General features: G+C 34.3%; 1 protein-coding gene across 6 annotated transcripts in view; it reads right to left on the bottom strand.

Annotated features, from left to right (window-relative positions):
* The window catches only part of CSMD3 (CUB and Sushi multiple domains 3), a 1,255,667-nt gene that overhangs the window by 866,637 nt on the left and 374,498 nt on the right, over nucleotides 1-14,532 (bottom strand). For all 6 annotated transcript variants that reach the window (XM_045453867.1, XM_045453870.1, XM_045453869.1 and 3 more), the window contains exon 5: nucleotides 13,847-14,054. In XM_045453867.1, the coding sequence (XP_045309823.1) occupies nucleotides 13,847-14,054 (208 nt within the window). The remainder of the gene's footprint in view (nucleotides 1-13,846; nucleotides 14,055-14,532) is intronic.

Below are 14,532 nucleotides of genomic sequence, written 5' to 3'. Positions count from 1 at the left end.
TTGAATCACTATATTGTACACTTGAGACTAATACAACACCATATGGTAACTATACTGGAATCAAATTTTAAAAAATTAAAAATAATTGATAACATTGCTTAAAAGAATAAAACAAAATAAGTTATAGAAATCATTTCCCAATTACAGGTGCTTAAGGCAATCCTTAAGGCAAGGATTCAAAGGGAGAAACATTTTTGTTCTCTTTCTGAAAATTTACAAGCTAGTTAGAACACAGGTTTGTAACATTCCTTGATACCCCATATATTTACACATATTGGGATCACATGTCAGGGGGAGGTAAATTTTTCTTCAACCACTGAGGCAAATATTTCAAGGCTGATTTCAAATGCCCATGATTTCCCCACAAGACTGAGATGAGAAATTAAATTTCAACCCAGCTGAGCATATATCTTAATATTGAACTTTATGTATGACTATCCCCAAATAACTCCCTGAATCATCAGTCCCTGAAAAAATTTCTAGGTGTCCTATTGTCCTGCTTAGCTACATCCACTCTCCTACCTCACTATATAATTTTCATTCAATATGGCCTTTCTCTTTCCTCTGCTCTTACATTGTTTTATTTTTGGTCAGAATATTACTGGAACAATTTAGTAATATTTTTTTCCTCCTTCCCAGCCAATCCTTGCTTGCCAAAAGGGATTTTTTCCCCAATCTTTCAAGCTAAATAAAGCCAATGGTTCCCCTAGCAAAATTCTGAAGCTCCTCTTTCATTTTCTCAAAAGAATTGTGGACAGAAAATATAAATTATATAATCCAGGTCATAAAATTAATAATACATTCCATACCAACATATTATCTTCTAGAAAGCAAGGCAAATATACAATTATCTTGTTGAATACATTGATGGAAAACTCCAAAACATATTTTGTTTCATTAGAGGTAATAAATGGAAATTAATTTTAAAATATCCATTATTTTCAGGGTTGTCTAGGTGTCTCTCTGTATTTCTCTTTTATAGCCACACCCATGCACCATCACAACACCCATCTAGCTACCTTCAGTCTTTAGACCTTGGCAGGGGCAACCTGGATGACTCAATCCAGTAAGTATCCAACTCTTGATTTCGGCTCAGGTCATAATCTCACAATTTGTGGGATTGAGTCCCGTGTCAGGTTCTGTGCCGACAGCAGGGAACCTGCTAGGGATTCTCTCTCTTCCTCTCTCTCTGCCCTTTTCCCTCTCTCTTTCTCTCAAAATAAATAAATTTTAAAAAATAAAAATAAAATAAAATACCCATTATTTTCAAATAGAAGATAGGTTCACTGGTACTAAAATTGTCTGGTGTTACGTAGTTTAGTACAAATATGGCTGAAGTCTCCATGCCTTCCTTTATTATATCGTTTGTAATCTGACTTTGCAACTTCTCCCACTGGTCTTTCAACTGCTTTCTCTTGAATTGTAAAATCCATATACTTTTGCAAGATTCATTCTCTGTATGTTCCATGATCAGTCCAGGAAACAAAACACACAAAAAAAGAAAAGATCTGCCTTTCCTAATCACTATGACTATTGACTATATTTAAAACATGTGGGTTAATGTGGAAAGTTCTATTGAACAGAAAATGAATGCTGAGCAAAAAAGTAGAGTCACTGAAGCAGAGAGAGTATTGTGGAGAAGTGTGACTTACAACCAAAGTCTTCTACTGCTTGCCCAGAAGTCTGTTGAAAAATAGGTTTTAAGATTTAACTTTTATGCTTTATAAAGTTTTGTTGTAAATAATTCCATATGGAATGGCTAATTATTTTGAACTTTGTGGCATCAAAGCACTTTTGCGATAAAACATTTGCTACTAAGAGTTTTTGAAGGATATAAAACCATTTGCTATATAAGGAAAACTAATCAAGTTAGACACAGGCTAGTTCTATGGAAATTATGTTAGAGGGTGAATAAAATTACTGAAGGAAACTTTCAAAAGAATTGACTAAATCAATAATTGTATTTTCAAATTATTTAACAAGAATGAAATAATTCAGAAAAATATCCTGTCAAAATGAAGAAATTTGACATATTTCAAGTTTATTTAAAAACTTTATCTAAGCTATTTTTTTTTTAATTTTTTTTCAACGTTTATTTATTTTTGGGACAGAGAGAGACAGAGCATGAACGGGGGAGGGGCAGAGAGAGAGGGAGACACAGAATCGGAAACAGGCTCCAGGCTCTGAGCCAACAGCCCAGAGCCTGACGCGGGGCTCGAACTCACGGACCGCGAGATCGTGACCTGGCTGAAGTCGGACGCTTAACCGACTGCGCCACCCAGGCGCCCCTATCTAAGCTATTTATGTATTAGAAACATATATACCAGCATATGATATCCTATAAATCATTAAAACCTCATACTGCATTTCACAGATTTTTAGATGCCCAATTAGCATTTGTTTCTTTTTATGCAAGCTTTCAGGAATAAATGCCATATACTAACTCAGAGATAAAATTTATGGATAATTTCTTGGGGTAAATACCTAGTAGTGGAATTATTGGATCATATGGTATTTCTGTTTTTAATTTTTTGAGGAATTCCAGACCGTTTTCTACAGTGGCTGTACCAATTTACATTCCTACCAACAGGGCACAAGGGCTCTTTTTTTCTCCACATCCTCATCAACACTTGATATTTCTTATCTTTTTAATTCTGGCCATTCTGAAAGGTTGTAAAGTAGTATCTCATTGAAGTTTTGATTTAGTTTTGTATGGAGTTGTTGAATTGTTGAATTCTCTATGTTGTACACCTGAAACTAATGTAACATTGTATTTCAATTATACTTAAGTGAATGAATGAATGAATGAATGAATGAATGAAAACTTAGACATAAAAACCTGTGTACTGAGAAGAGGCGAACTCTATTCAAAGTCACTTCTTTCCCTCTGCAGGCTATGCTCTATCAAGACTTCCTTCTCTATTATCCTGACATCACATGAAACAGAAATGCCATTGCCTTTCTTTTTATACTTGGATCTAAGTTGCTAAGTAGTGTTCTAGAAATATGAAAGCTCACCAGTTGTTGCCACTACAAATTCACCTTGTAAAATTCCAACTGGATCCAAAACACTGCCAACTAATCCTTCGATTCCCCTAGTTGCTTGGGTTTTTTGTTGTTGTTTTTTTCCCATTCTCCACAAAAGATATTTTAAAATGATCCCATTCTTCAAATATCCTAGCCTATCACCTGTTCTCACTTTCAGCAGATGGCCTCGCCTCTTTCATCAAGGAAAAAACAGAAACCACTAGAAAGAGTGTATCTCAATTTCTGGTCAGCACACATATGAAGGTACATGCAGACACATCTGTTGCTTCACACCTTGCTCTTGACAAAATGGAGTGGTGTTGCCTCCTAAGTTACAGGTTAATAAATTAAATGGAAGTGAATATGGGAAGCACTAGAACTTATGGTGATATTAAAAAAAAAACAGATGATGAGAGTAAGCAAGAAGAATATTGAGTTTGGGAATTGTAGTAGCTCTGGTTAAACTCATAGGAGCTGTTTATTAGAGAAGAGGTAAGGAGATCAAAGGATACTGGGATGTCCTCATGGATAACAGAGACAAACAAGATGGCGTTTGATTTCTATGGGTTAAATAAGATCATAAAATTAGTCTAAATTTCATATACTGGAGTTCTGGTTTAACTTTAGAGATATGTACACTTTTATAGTCTTTATGAAAAATTACACAAGAACCGTGTAATCAGACATGTTTTTCCCTTTGAAGTTAACACAGATCTTTAATTAACACACTCCATAACTACAATATTTTAGTTAAATTTACTCTTCAATTTAAAAACAGAATAGGCACTCATTTACTTCTTTGGATAGAGGGACTCTTTGGAAATACAATTTATTGTATAAATAAATAAATTAATAAAGATGTAAACATGAATTTAAAGTCTGGTTCTTAAAGGTACAAAAACATCACTAAAGGATTTTTCTTCTCCACACTAATAATTAGAAGGATAACTTCAAATCTGTCACAAACAAGTATGTACAAATAACAATTATATATTTTAAAACATATATATACATGTATATATATATGTGTGTGTGTGTGTGTATAATTATTAATATGTTCAAGACATGGCTACTTCCAAAAACAAAAGGTTTTGCATCTTAAAAAAATAAAAAATGACAGTTTGCTTTTAAATGGAACTGATTTGTTAGAAACCTTTGAAAACACTTCTCTTAGTAAACATATTTGTGCTAATTCCTGATTCATATAACTCTGTTGTAGCATCTATTGTAACTCTTTTTTCCATGGATGACCAAGACTTATATACATTACCTCTTCCTGCTACAATCCCAAATGAGTCTCCCTTAAGGCAGAAAAAATATATTTAAAAGTACTAAAATGATAGATTAAACATACTAGCCATTCTCAGATATCTAGAATAATTTTTAACTCTTTACAGCAAAATTATATTTAAGCATCAACCCAGTGTAAAATAACTTAAGACTATACTTAAAAACATTAATAAGTACTAAAATATTTATATGTCAAACTCTCAGGTTTTATAATGTTTTACTAATATACAGTATGTGTGTATGTATGTGTAAGTATATTTTAAGAAAGTCCTGGTTGTATGCACACTAACAAGAGGTAATTTCATTAAAAAGTACACTGGGGCAAGTATTTGAGTATCTCAATTGTCATTTTGAATGAATTTTCAACATACATACATTGAGTCTCAGGATTTATCTCCCTCAAAGGGGAAAACAGGGCAGTTGAATCCTTAAAATCCCTCCTGGCTGTAATATCTTATCATTTTATGAGCATCCTATTTAATTTACCTAAAGAGAAGCATTTACCTAATTTACCTTGATGGAACAATGGATAAGGAACATGTGGTAAAACCAAAGGATATTATTCAGCCTTAGAAAAAAAGGAAATCCTGGTATATTGGACAACATGGATGAACCTTGAGGACATTCTGCCAAGTGAAATAAACCAGTGACAGAAGGACAAATTCTGCATGATTTCACTTATATGAACTATCTAAAACAGTCAAATTCACAGAAGCAGATCGTTGAATGGCATTTGCCAGGGGATGGGGGAGGGAGAACGGGGGAGTTGCTATGCAGCAAATATAAAGTTTAAGTTATGCAAGATGGATAAGTTCTAGAGATCTTCTATACAATATTGTGCCTATAGTTAACAATGCAGTTAAAATTTTAAGGGAAGATCTCATGGTAAATGTTCTTATCACAATAAAAGGAAGGTAGTTCAAAATTATAAAATCATAATAGATATTTAATCAAGTTACTTCACCCCTATGGATAAGTAGTAATATACGGAACTATAGCTTTATTGCATGTTTTAGCCTACTAATAATTGTCAGAAGGGAGCAAACAGGAACACCTGGTTAATAGGATTAGTGTCTGTGATATTTATTTTGGAGAATCAAGATTATGGCCAGTTTCCTCTGGTTAATTTATCGTGATTAGTTAGAAAATTTGTTGACCCACTAGCACAATCTTTGTACTATTCATTGCATAACTTTATAACAAATATATATGTATATGTATTACATAGTTAGCTTCATTAGCTTGATATATCATGTTAATTTGTCCTTCAACATTTTTAGTGGTTCAAAATATATCAGCTCTGTGGGATACTCACAGGACAGTTACATAACATAGTTTCAGTATTGATTAAATGTATTGCTTTAATTTCTATAGCAATGCATTGGAATCACCTAGTTTGCAGATTTCCTGATTCCATGCCTACAGAACGTAAATCAACAGATTTGTGTAGGAGCTGGAAAATCTGTACTTTAACAAACACCACAGACGACTCTGATATAGATACTACAAAAGCACCATTTGAAAAATACTACTAAATGTGGAAGTGTTAGCACACATAAAATACATACATATATACTATATATAAGTGAAACATATACACATATGTATATACAGGTATATATATATATTTCTATATATACTTATATACCTGTATCTATACCTGTATATAACACATATACATATTCATATATACATATACATGTACATATCTGTATCAATACATATCAGTATAGGATGCACATACTTTTAAGTAAAATACCAATAGATTCAGGTTTTCTCTGGAGGGACTGTATAAGTAAAAACAGTGCAACACTTTTCTACTTTTCTTCTAATATTTTTCCCTTTCTTTCATAATAATAGGATTTTAGCTGGGCAAAGACCACCTAGAATAAGAATTATATTTCTTTGGGTCTCTTACTGCCAAGTGTCCATGTAACAAAATTTTAGCCAATGAATATAAGCAGAAGTATAAAATGCAATAGAACAATCTAGGGCAGCAACCAGAACCTTCAGAGAGGTTGAAGAGTACCGTTTGGTCCTTTCTTTGACCTTTCCTTCCTACTTTCTGGACTCAATTTAGACATGAAATGATCTTTGGAATGAAGGTCACCTACAAATAGAAGGGTAATATGAAAGCATCCCAAGTGTTTGGTGCCAGGGGTATTCATAAATGTTTTGTATATTTACCTCCAGAATTTTACATTTAAAAACAATTGTATCTCATTCAAGCCTGTTGGTGTTTGTTTTTCACTTTTTCTTTTTTTATACCTGAACCTAATCCAAACTAATACATATGGCTTCGATCAAATCAAGTATAATCACTTTGGAAAACAGGTGAAAACAGATGGTCAAGTGATCTGCTTTTTTTTTTTATAAAGGACAAAAATTATGTATTCATTTCACAAATATATGAAATACCTAAGGTGGGAAATGGGCAGTTTAGGCATTATGTATAAGTTTAGATATGAGCTCTCCTTAAGATTCTGTTGTTTTAGTAAAGGTATGGATACAAATAGAAACAAAGTAAGACAACAATTATACACATCAGAAAAGACCATTGAAATCATGACAATTCATGCAAATTCCACAGTAAAGGAAATAGAAATGAAAAATGAAAAACAGACCAAGGCTGGGCAGAGGCCAGCATGTGTAGAGTGGATAAAGAAAGAAAAGCCCCCACCCCCAAAAGGGTCTGAAAGACACAGTGAATAACAACAAAAGGTAGAAGAAATGACTTCACAATAACAAGGGAGATGGCTGTTCTAGAAAAGAAGAGATGACCAGCAAAGTCAAATGTTGCAGATAAATCAAGTGAGGTAAGTGCCAAAGTAGGAACTATGATATCATTGGTCATTTTGGAAAAGATAGTTCTAAAGAAATGGTGGGACAAACCACATTACAGCTCGTTGAAAACTGATCAATCACAAAGCAAAAACTGATGGTGTAGAAAAGAGTTAAGAAAATCATGGGCATGACACCCTTTAGTAGGCAAGGAAGTGCTCTAGTGCACAAAGGAAGGAAACATCTTTGGATGGGAGTCACCAGACAACTGAAATTATGACTAATCTTACCAGTTCAAATTTAAATGTTTAGCATTATTTTAACTACCTAATAAATATCAACAAATGTGTATAAATGACTTAAAAATATACCGTATGCCTTATTGAATCCTTAATTTCAATGAAATTAATTTAAAGAGGTGTTCCTATGCCATATGCTCTGAATATGTTTTAACTCATATTCTGATTTTGATAACTGTATTCATTCCCTTGACTTTAACAAATACTTCAATTTTTATGGCTTCTAATATATGTTACATGCAATATAGTTACATGTAATATAGTATTAAATTATATATAATATTAATTTATATATGTTATAATATATTGTTATAATATCATAATTGAGTTACACATTTCCAACTTCCGGGGTGGACACAGACATGTTCTGTGGAAATCCAGCTTAACCCTCAACGTGACACCTTACAAAGCAAATTCATTTCTCCTCTGGTTCCAATATACAATTGTCTTTCTGACCTTTCTAGTATTATGTATGTTCTGTAATCTAAAAAATTATAATTATCAAATTTGAGATATTTAACCACTCATTCCTCTTGGATCCAGTCTTTGATAACAACACTTTACTCTTTTATTTCTGTATGTGGAGCTTCCAAATTGATAAACTCCTCTCATAAAACCTCTGTCATGGAGTAGTCCCCAGCCTGACCTATTAATCTTCATTTTCTTGATCTTCCTCACTCTCTAGTGACTGATTTTTCCCACCTTCCTTCCTTTCACAAACAAGAGTTTTTTGAGAGAGAGAGTGAGCAGGAGGGGCAGAGAGAGAGAGAGAATCCTAAGGAGGCTCTGTGCTGATGGCCCGATGCAGGGCTTGAACTCATGAACTGTGAGATCATGACCTGAGCTGAAACCACGAGTTGGGATGCTTAACTCATTGAGCCACCCAGGAACCCCACAAACAGATTTTTTAAAAGGGAGTATTACTTTCATTACCTTCACTTTTCGCTTTAACAAGTCTCCCCACTCTCCATCACCAATTTTTTGCACTCTAGTAGGTCATTCCCATTAGCATGAACATATGGTTTTATCTCTCCCAATTAATAAACAAACCAAAAGCCAAAACTAAATCTAAATCTAAAAATTATTTTGACTCTACTTTCTCTTTTAGCCTTATTTCTTTGTTCACCTTTTTTTGCAAAACTTGCTGCAAGGCTTATTTGTACTAATTATCTGCAATTTCTCTTCTCTGATAAAGACATTCACCCACAAAACTCCTTACATCACAGTAATCAATTATCTTCATGTTATGAAATCTAATGAACAGTTCTGGAGCTCATTTTATTAGCTGATCATCAAATTTGACACAATTGATCAGTTCCTTGATGTATTTTCTTCATTTGGTTTCTAAGAAACCATATGCTCTTGGTTTTCCTCTTAGCTCATCGATAATCCTTTTCAAACTCCTTTACTTGTTCTTCCTAGTTTTCCTGACTTTTGGAGTGTCCCAGAGCTCAGTTGTTAACCTTTTCTTTTCTTAGTTCAGTTTAACAATCACTTCTAACTCTAAACTTCCAAATTTAGATCTCTATCCCATACCTTTAATTCTGAACTAAGACTTGTGTATCCAACTGCCTCCCTTGAAATCTTCACCAGAATGTGCATTAGCCATCTCAAACTTAACATGTCCAGAATTCAGCTCCCTGTCATCTCTCAAAAACAAAGGTTTTATAAAAAAAAAACCTTCTCAATATCAGTGGATATTGCATCCTGTTATGCCTTCAAAAACCTTAGAGCTGTCCTCACTTCTTAAAGCTATTGTTGCTCCTTTTTCTTTCTTCCTTTCATTCTTTCTTTCTTTCTTTCAGTTAAATTTTTTTAATGTTTATTTATTTTTGAGAGAGATGGAGACAGGATGTGAGTGGGTTAGGGGCAGAGAGAGAGGGAGACACAGAATCTGAAGCAGGCTCCAGGCTCCAAGCTGTCAGCACAGAGCCCGAAGTGGGGCTTGAACTCACAAGCTGGGAGATCATGATCTGGGCTGAAGTCGGACGCTCAACCGACTGAGCCACCCAGGCACCCCTGCTCCTCCTTTTTCTTGAATTTCACATCTCATCAGCTAGGAAATTCCCTTCGCTTTATCTAGAAAATCTAGCCATTCTCATCACCTCCACTGCTATTTTATAATTCTAACAATTACAATATTTTACCTAGCTTACTGCAAATAATGTCTATTTTTCTACCTGTCCTTCCTAGTGTTTGTTCCTCATATGGCAGCCAGAGGGATCCTTTAAAACATAAGTCTGACCACTAAGGTGCTCAAAACCCTTTAATACTCCACATTTCACTTAGACCAAAAGCTGGGCTCCATTGTCTTTCTTTTCTACCACTTTCACCCATGGCAATTCTTCTGTAACCACAATGACCTACTAGCTGTTCCTTTAAACATAATGAGCCCCACTCTAAATTATGTGTTTTGCTCTAAATGTATTTCTGCCTGGAATGTCTATTGTTGAGATTTTGCTTGCCTAACTTCCTTACTGCCTTTAAGACTTTGCTCAAATACCAACTTCTCACTTAGGTTACCTACACTTCCATCATCCCACGGTTGCTCTCCTGACCTCTCTTATCCTACTTCACCCTTTCTTTCTTATCACTCTGTAGACAGAGTACGTCATTAACTTATTTATAGTGGTTACTGTTTATTGTCTTTTATAAATAAATTTTATAAATTCTGCAGGAGCAAGCCTCTCCACTATTTTGATTGCTGGGTACCAAAAACAATGCCTTCCGTGCAGTGAATACCCCATAAGTCATTGCTGAATGAACACTGAATGAATGGGAATCTAGTAAGAACCTAAAGAGATTAAGTTTGGAAACAATTTCAAAGAGTACCTAATCCAACTCTACAGCCGAGGCTTTGTAAATAAGGCAATATATAGTTACTTCCAACCTCCTGGCCCCTGTTTTAGTACCTAAGCATAATGCCAAATAATATTAGAGTTAAGAAAAGGCTTGGATGTTGCAAATGAGAAACCTGAGTTCTAAGAAGGTGACATAACTTATCCAGTTATCTTACCTAGCTACCAACAATCAGTCAAAGCTGAAACTAGAATTGAAGTTTCTTTGTGCTATGTGATTTTTCATTTTGCTGCAAGGGAATCAGTTGACATTGGTCGAGCCTCATAAAATTTTTATCATCCAGTATTAATTAACTGGATCCTCTGCATTCCTGTTGGATCAAGCAGTGGTGATGTTGAGTGTTGTTTAACAAGTCAAAACTTACAGATTTAGCATACACACCTCGTAAGAGAGGCATTGGCTAATTGATAGTACTCTCTGTGCAACACCATTATTGGGTTGGCTTAGTCTATGTTGCCAAAGTCCAACACAGATGCCTCACTGCCTACATTTCAGGAAAAAATTTAATGAACGGTAGCCAATGGCAAGTCCCCAGTCCCTCAATGAGGGACCTGAAGTCAAAGGAACCATTTGTAATTTTAAAGAAAAGAATGTGAATATCTCCCTTTCAGCATTACTTTACATTTCTCTTTTGAATTCTACTCTGAATTAAAAATATTATATGAACAATGCATTAGAAGAACCAATGTAATACCACCTGAAATATAATTTTTCATTTTGATGACCATATCTTAAAAAGATATGAGAAAATTAAAGGATTTAAAGGAATTAGAGGGCTAGGATTAGATTTAAAATTTTATTTTAATTATTCACAGATCATTTTACACATCAATTCCATAACTACTATAATTAAAAGGAAAACTGTTTTATGATGCTGAAGTGGCTATACACAATAATAATTTACTGACAATATGCATCTTTAAGCTGGTATCTATAGAAATACAATACAGTTTGGACATTTGTATCATTTTCTTGCGAATTGCTAAATGACCTTGTGGAGTCATATTATATATGTAATCAGGATTTTAACCAGTCCACCTAAACATTTACTGTAACACTAATTTTAAAAGATAGTAAAACATTAAATTTCTAAGTTACTGTTTCCTTCCTGAGGAAGAAGGAATTAAGTAGCCCAGTGTCATTTAATTAGAAAATTCAGAGGAGAGCAATTTGTGCATCTGATGCTATTATTGGACAAGCCACATTGTTCTAGAAACTCAGAAACATACAAATAGATGTTCACACAGAAGCATACAAACCATTACTAAGAACACACGATCTGTAAAGAGAATGACTACATGAACATAAATGGGGATATTATGATCCCCACAGTAAACGCGTTTGTTCTAGAGCTTAGTGGTAACTAAGAAACAGGTACTACAAAACATTATTTCCTAATTTCCTTCATTATATCTAGTAATCAAATGCATTTGGAGTTTAAAACCTTAGATTTTTATGGGATCACTTGCATACCAAAAGATGGTATCATTATTGGAAAATTCATAGCATTTTCATCCACCTGAATATGACTCCAATATGTATTATGCTAGAAGTAGTCATTTCTAAAACAAGTGTTTTTGAATTCTCTAATTTTCAACCAGGATTCTGCTGAGTTTCAATGACCTGGGCATGAAATTATCCTGGGAAGAGTTAAAGTTATATTACCCTGAGAGTTCACAGCCTGAGGGTAGAGGAAAACAAGCAAATACAAAGCAAAGGAGGTATAGCTAGTGTGTTACTTTTGTCTTATCTTCAAAGGAATGTGTAAGATGACAGACAGGTGGTACTTTTGCCAAAGCCCAGATGGCTATAAATACACTTGTTTTATTTTTAAACATTTACTTAGTGTCCTTTCAGCATCAATATTGTTTCCTCTTTCTTCACATTTCCCTCCTCTTGCCTGTGTGATATCTCATTCCCAGATGTCTTCCTGCCCCTCTAAATGCACTTCCACAGTGTATTTGCTGGATAATCCCCCTAAACTTGGGCCTTTCATGCTGTTGGTGCTCAGACTCAGTCCTGGTTCCTTCTCATCTCATTCCGACCTATCTCTAGCTATCCCATGTTATTGATGTTGATTGGTTCAATTACCTTAGAGATCAACTACATACCATTTACGCTTCTATGCAGAACACCTGAATCATACCTTCAGACACAGTTGTCTGTTAGATGGCAATTTATACTTATATGATAATTTATATTTACATATGTTGTATATATAACAATTCTTAATATTCATACCCTTCCCACTCCAAATTTGACCTTCCTTCAACAATTTCAAATCACTGAATACCGCGACCTTCTCTACCAATTTGTGCGAGTCAGAAAATGATGTTTTCTTTAAACATCACCTTCTTTACCACTCTTCAATCCACTAGAGTCCTCCTCATTATGCCTCCTTAGATATCCCTTAACTTATTCCACTTCTTTATTTCCATCAATACCATTCTAATGCAGGCTACCATGCTTTTTTTCTTGGATTACAGCAATCACCTCTTAAATGAGCTTCCAGCTAACGAAGACCCACTTCAAATCAATCTTTGCACTTAGTAAGAAAAATCATTTGAAATTTCAAACCTCTTCATATAATTGTTTTTGACAAAATACTTTAATAAATTCCCTTCGTTCTTATCAAATCCTTTACTTGGTATAAAAGGCCCTTCCAGGTCTCATGTTTACCTATTACCTCACTATACCAATTGTATCATTCCTCACTTAATTACTGATTCATAATCTACTTTATACTTTGCTCATATCAGTGTATCATTTTTTAACTGTATAATGAAACACTTTCTTCTAAAAATATTACATTTTAAAATCATGTTCTGAAAACTCTACAGTTTTCATGAGACCATGGCTTGAAGTCTATAAAAAAAGAAACCATACTAACCCAGATGATAATTAATTTTTTGCCTTCAGATGACAGATTAAGAAAAAGATCTATCTACAGAAACAAAGGCAAATTATTTCCAAGACTATACAGTTAACTGGAAAGGAATCACCAACTATGGACTGGCATGGTAAGAATATAACTTAAGTTCACATTAGGAACAACTTTTCTTTCCTTATGCATGTTGTGATAAAGTCACATTACTTTTAATTTTTTAAATGTTTTTTATTTATTTTTGAGACAGAGAGAGACAGAGGATGAGCAGGGGAGGGGCAGAGAGAGAGGGAGACACAGAATCCAAAGCAGGCTCCAGGCTCTGAGCTGTCAGCACAGAGCCCTACACGGGGCTCGAACCCATGGACTGTGAGATCATGACCTGAGACGAAGTCGGACGCTTAACCGACTGAGCCACCCAGGTGCCCAAGTCACATTACTTTTAATTGATAATGAATATTAGAACCCATTGAATGAATTAATGAATTGATAATAATGGAGAGCTCCATCTTTCAGAATTCCAATTTATTTAATATATTAGTACCCTTATATTCAAAAGTATCCCTCGGCTCTGACAGTTGCCCCTTAATAATTTTTCTGTAACTATAAGTTCTTTTTAAAAAACAAAACCTTTAAAGACCCATACACAGCTGTGCTTTGCCTCAGGCAATGGCATCAATGTTAGGTTAGAACAGAAACTACTTACCATATTGTAGGTGGCTCAGAACCTTCTATTTCTAAGTAATCATACTTTTCTTCCATTTGGAAATCCGTAAATATGAGTGAAATTGTGTCTCCAGGCTCTGCTACAATGGTCCAAGTGCAATCAGCATTGTTATGATACTCGTTAGGAAAACTAGGGCTTGAAATGATGCCACTGGATCCTCTCATTGTTCCTCCACATGCGTCTTCAGCTGTGAAAATAAGAACAAGATGTTCAGTTATAAGTCATTAAGGGAAATGCAATTAAAGCAACTCCGTTAACATTTTTGGATAAATATAGCAGTCCAAATATTGTGACACCAAGTGCATACTGTACTAGTAGAGATTAAATAAAATGAGAAGTCCATGAAAACATTTTCAGCCCATACATAAATATAAACCCTGTCTTGACAATGTTATAACCATTAGTTGAAATAGCAATGAAAGCAAGTCAAAAATCTACAGTGCTAGTAGATCTCAGGATAAGACCAAGATTTTCTTTTCATTGATTAGGTGATGAATAAAACAAAAGCAACACCATTCTTAAGGTTTGTCATACAAAATCTTTAATCACTTTGGACAGGTTTATGGTAGGGCTGAGCTTTGTTTTTATTTTTTTAATGTAGGTACATACAAAATAAAGAAACAATTTAAGAGAGAATATAATTTTTGACGGTGGCATGTTTGAAA

Source organism: Leopardus geoffroyi, chromosome C3 (assembly GCF_018350155.1).
Source record: "Leopardus geoffroyi isolate Oge1 chromosome C3, O.geoffroyi_Oge1_pat1.0, whole genome shotgun sequence".
Taxonomy (NCBI): Eukaryota; Metazoa; Chordata; class Mammalia; order Carnivora; family Felidae; genus Leopardus; species Leopardus geoffroyi.
The sequence above is the reverse complement of the archived record's forward strand: the minus strand, read 5'-3'. Positions and strand labels throughout refer to the sequence as shown.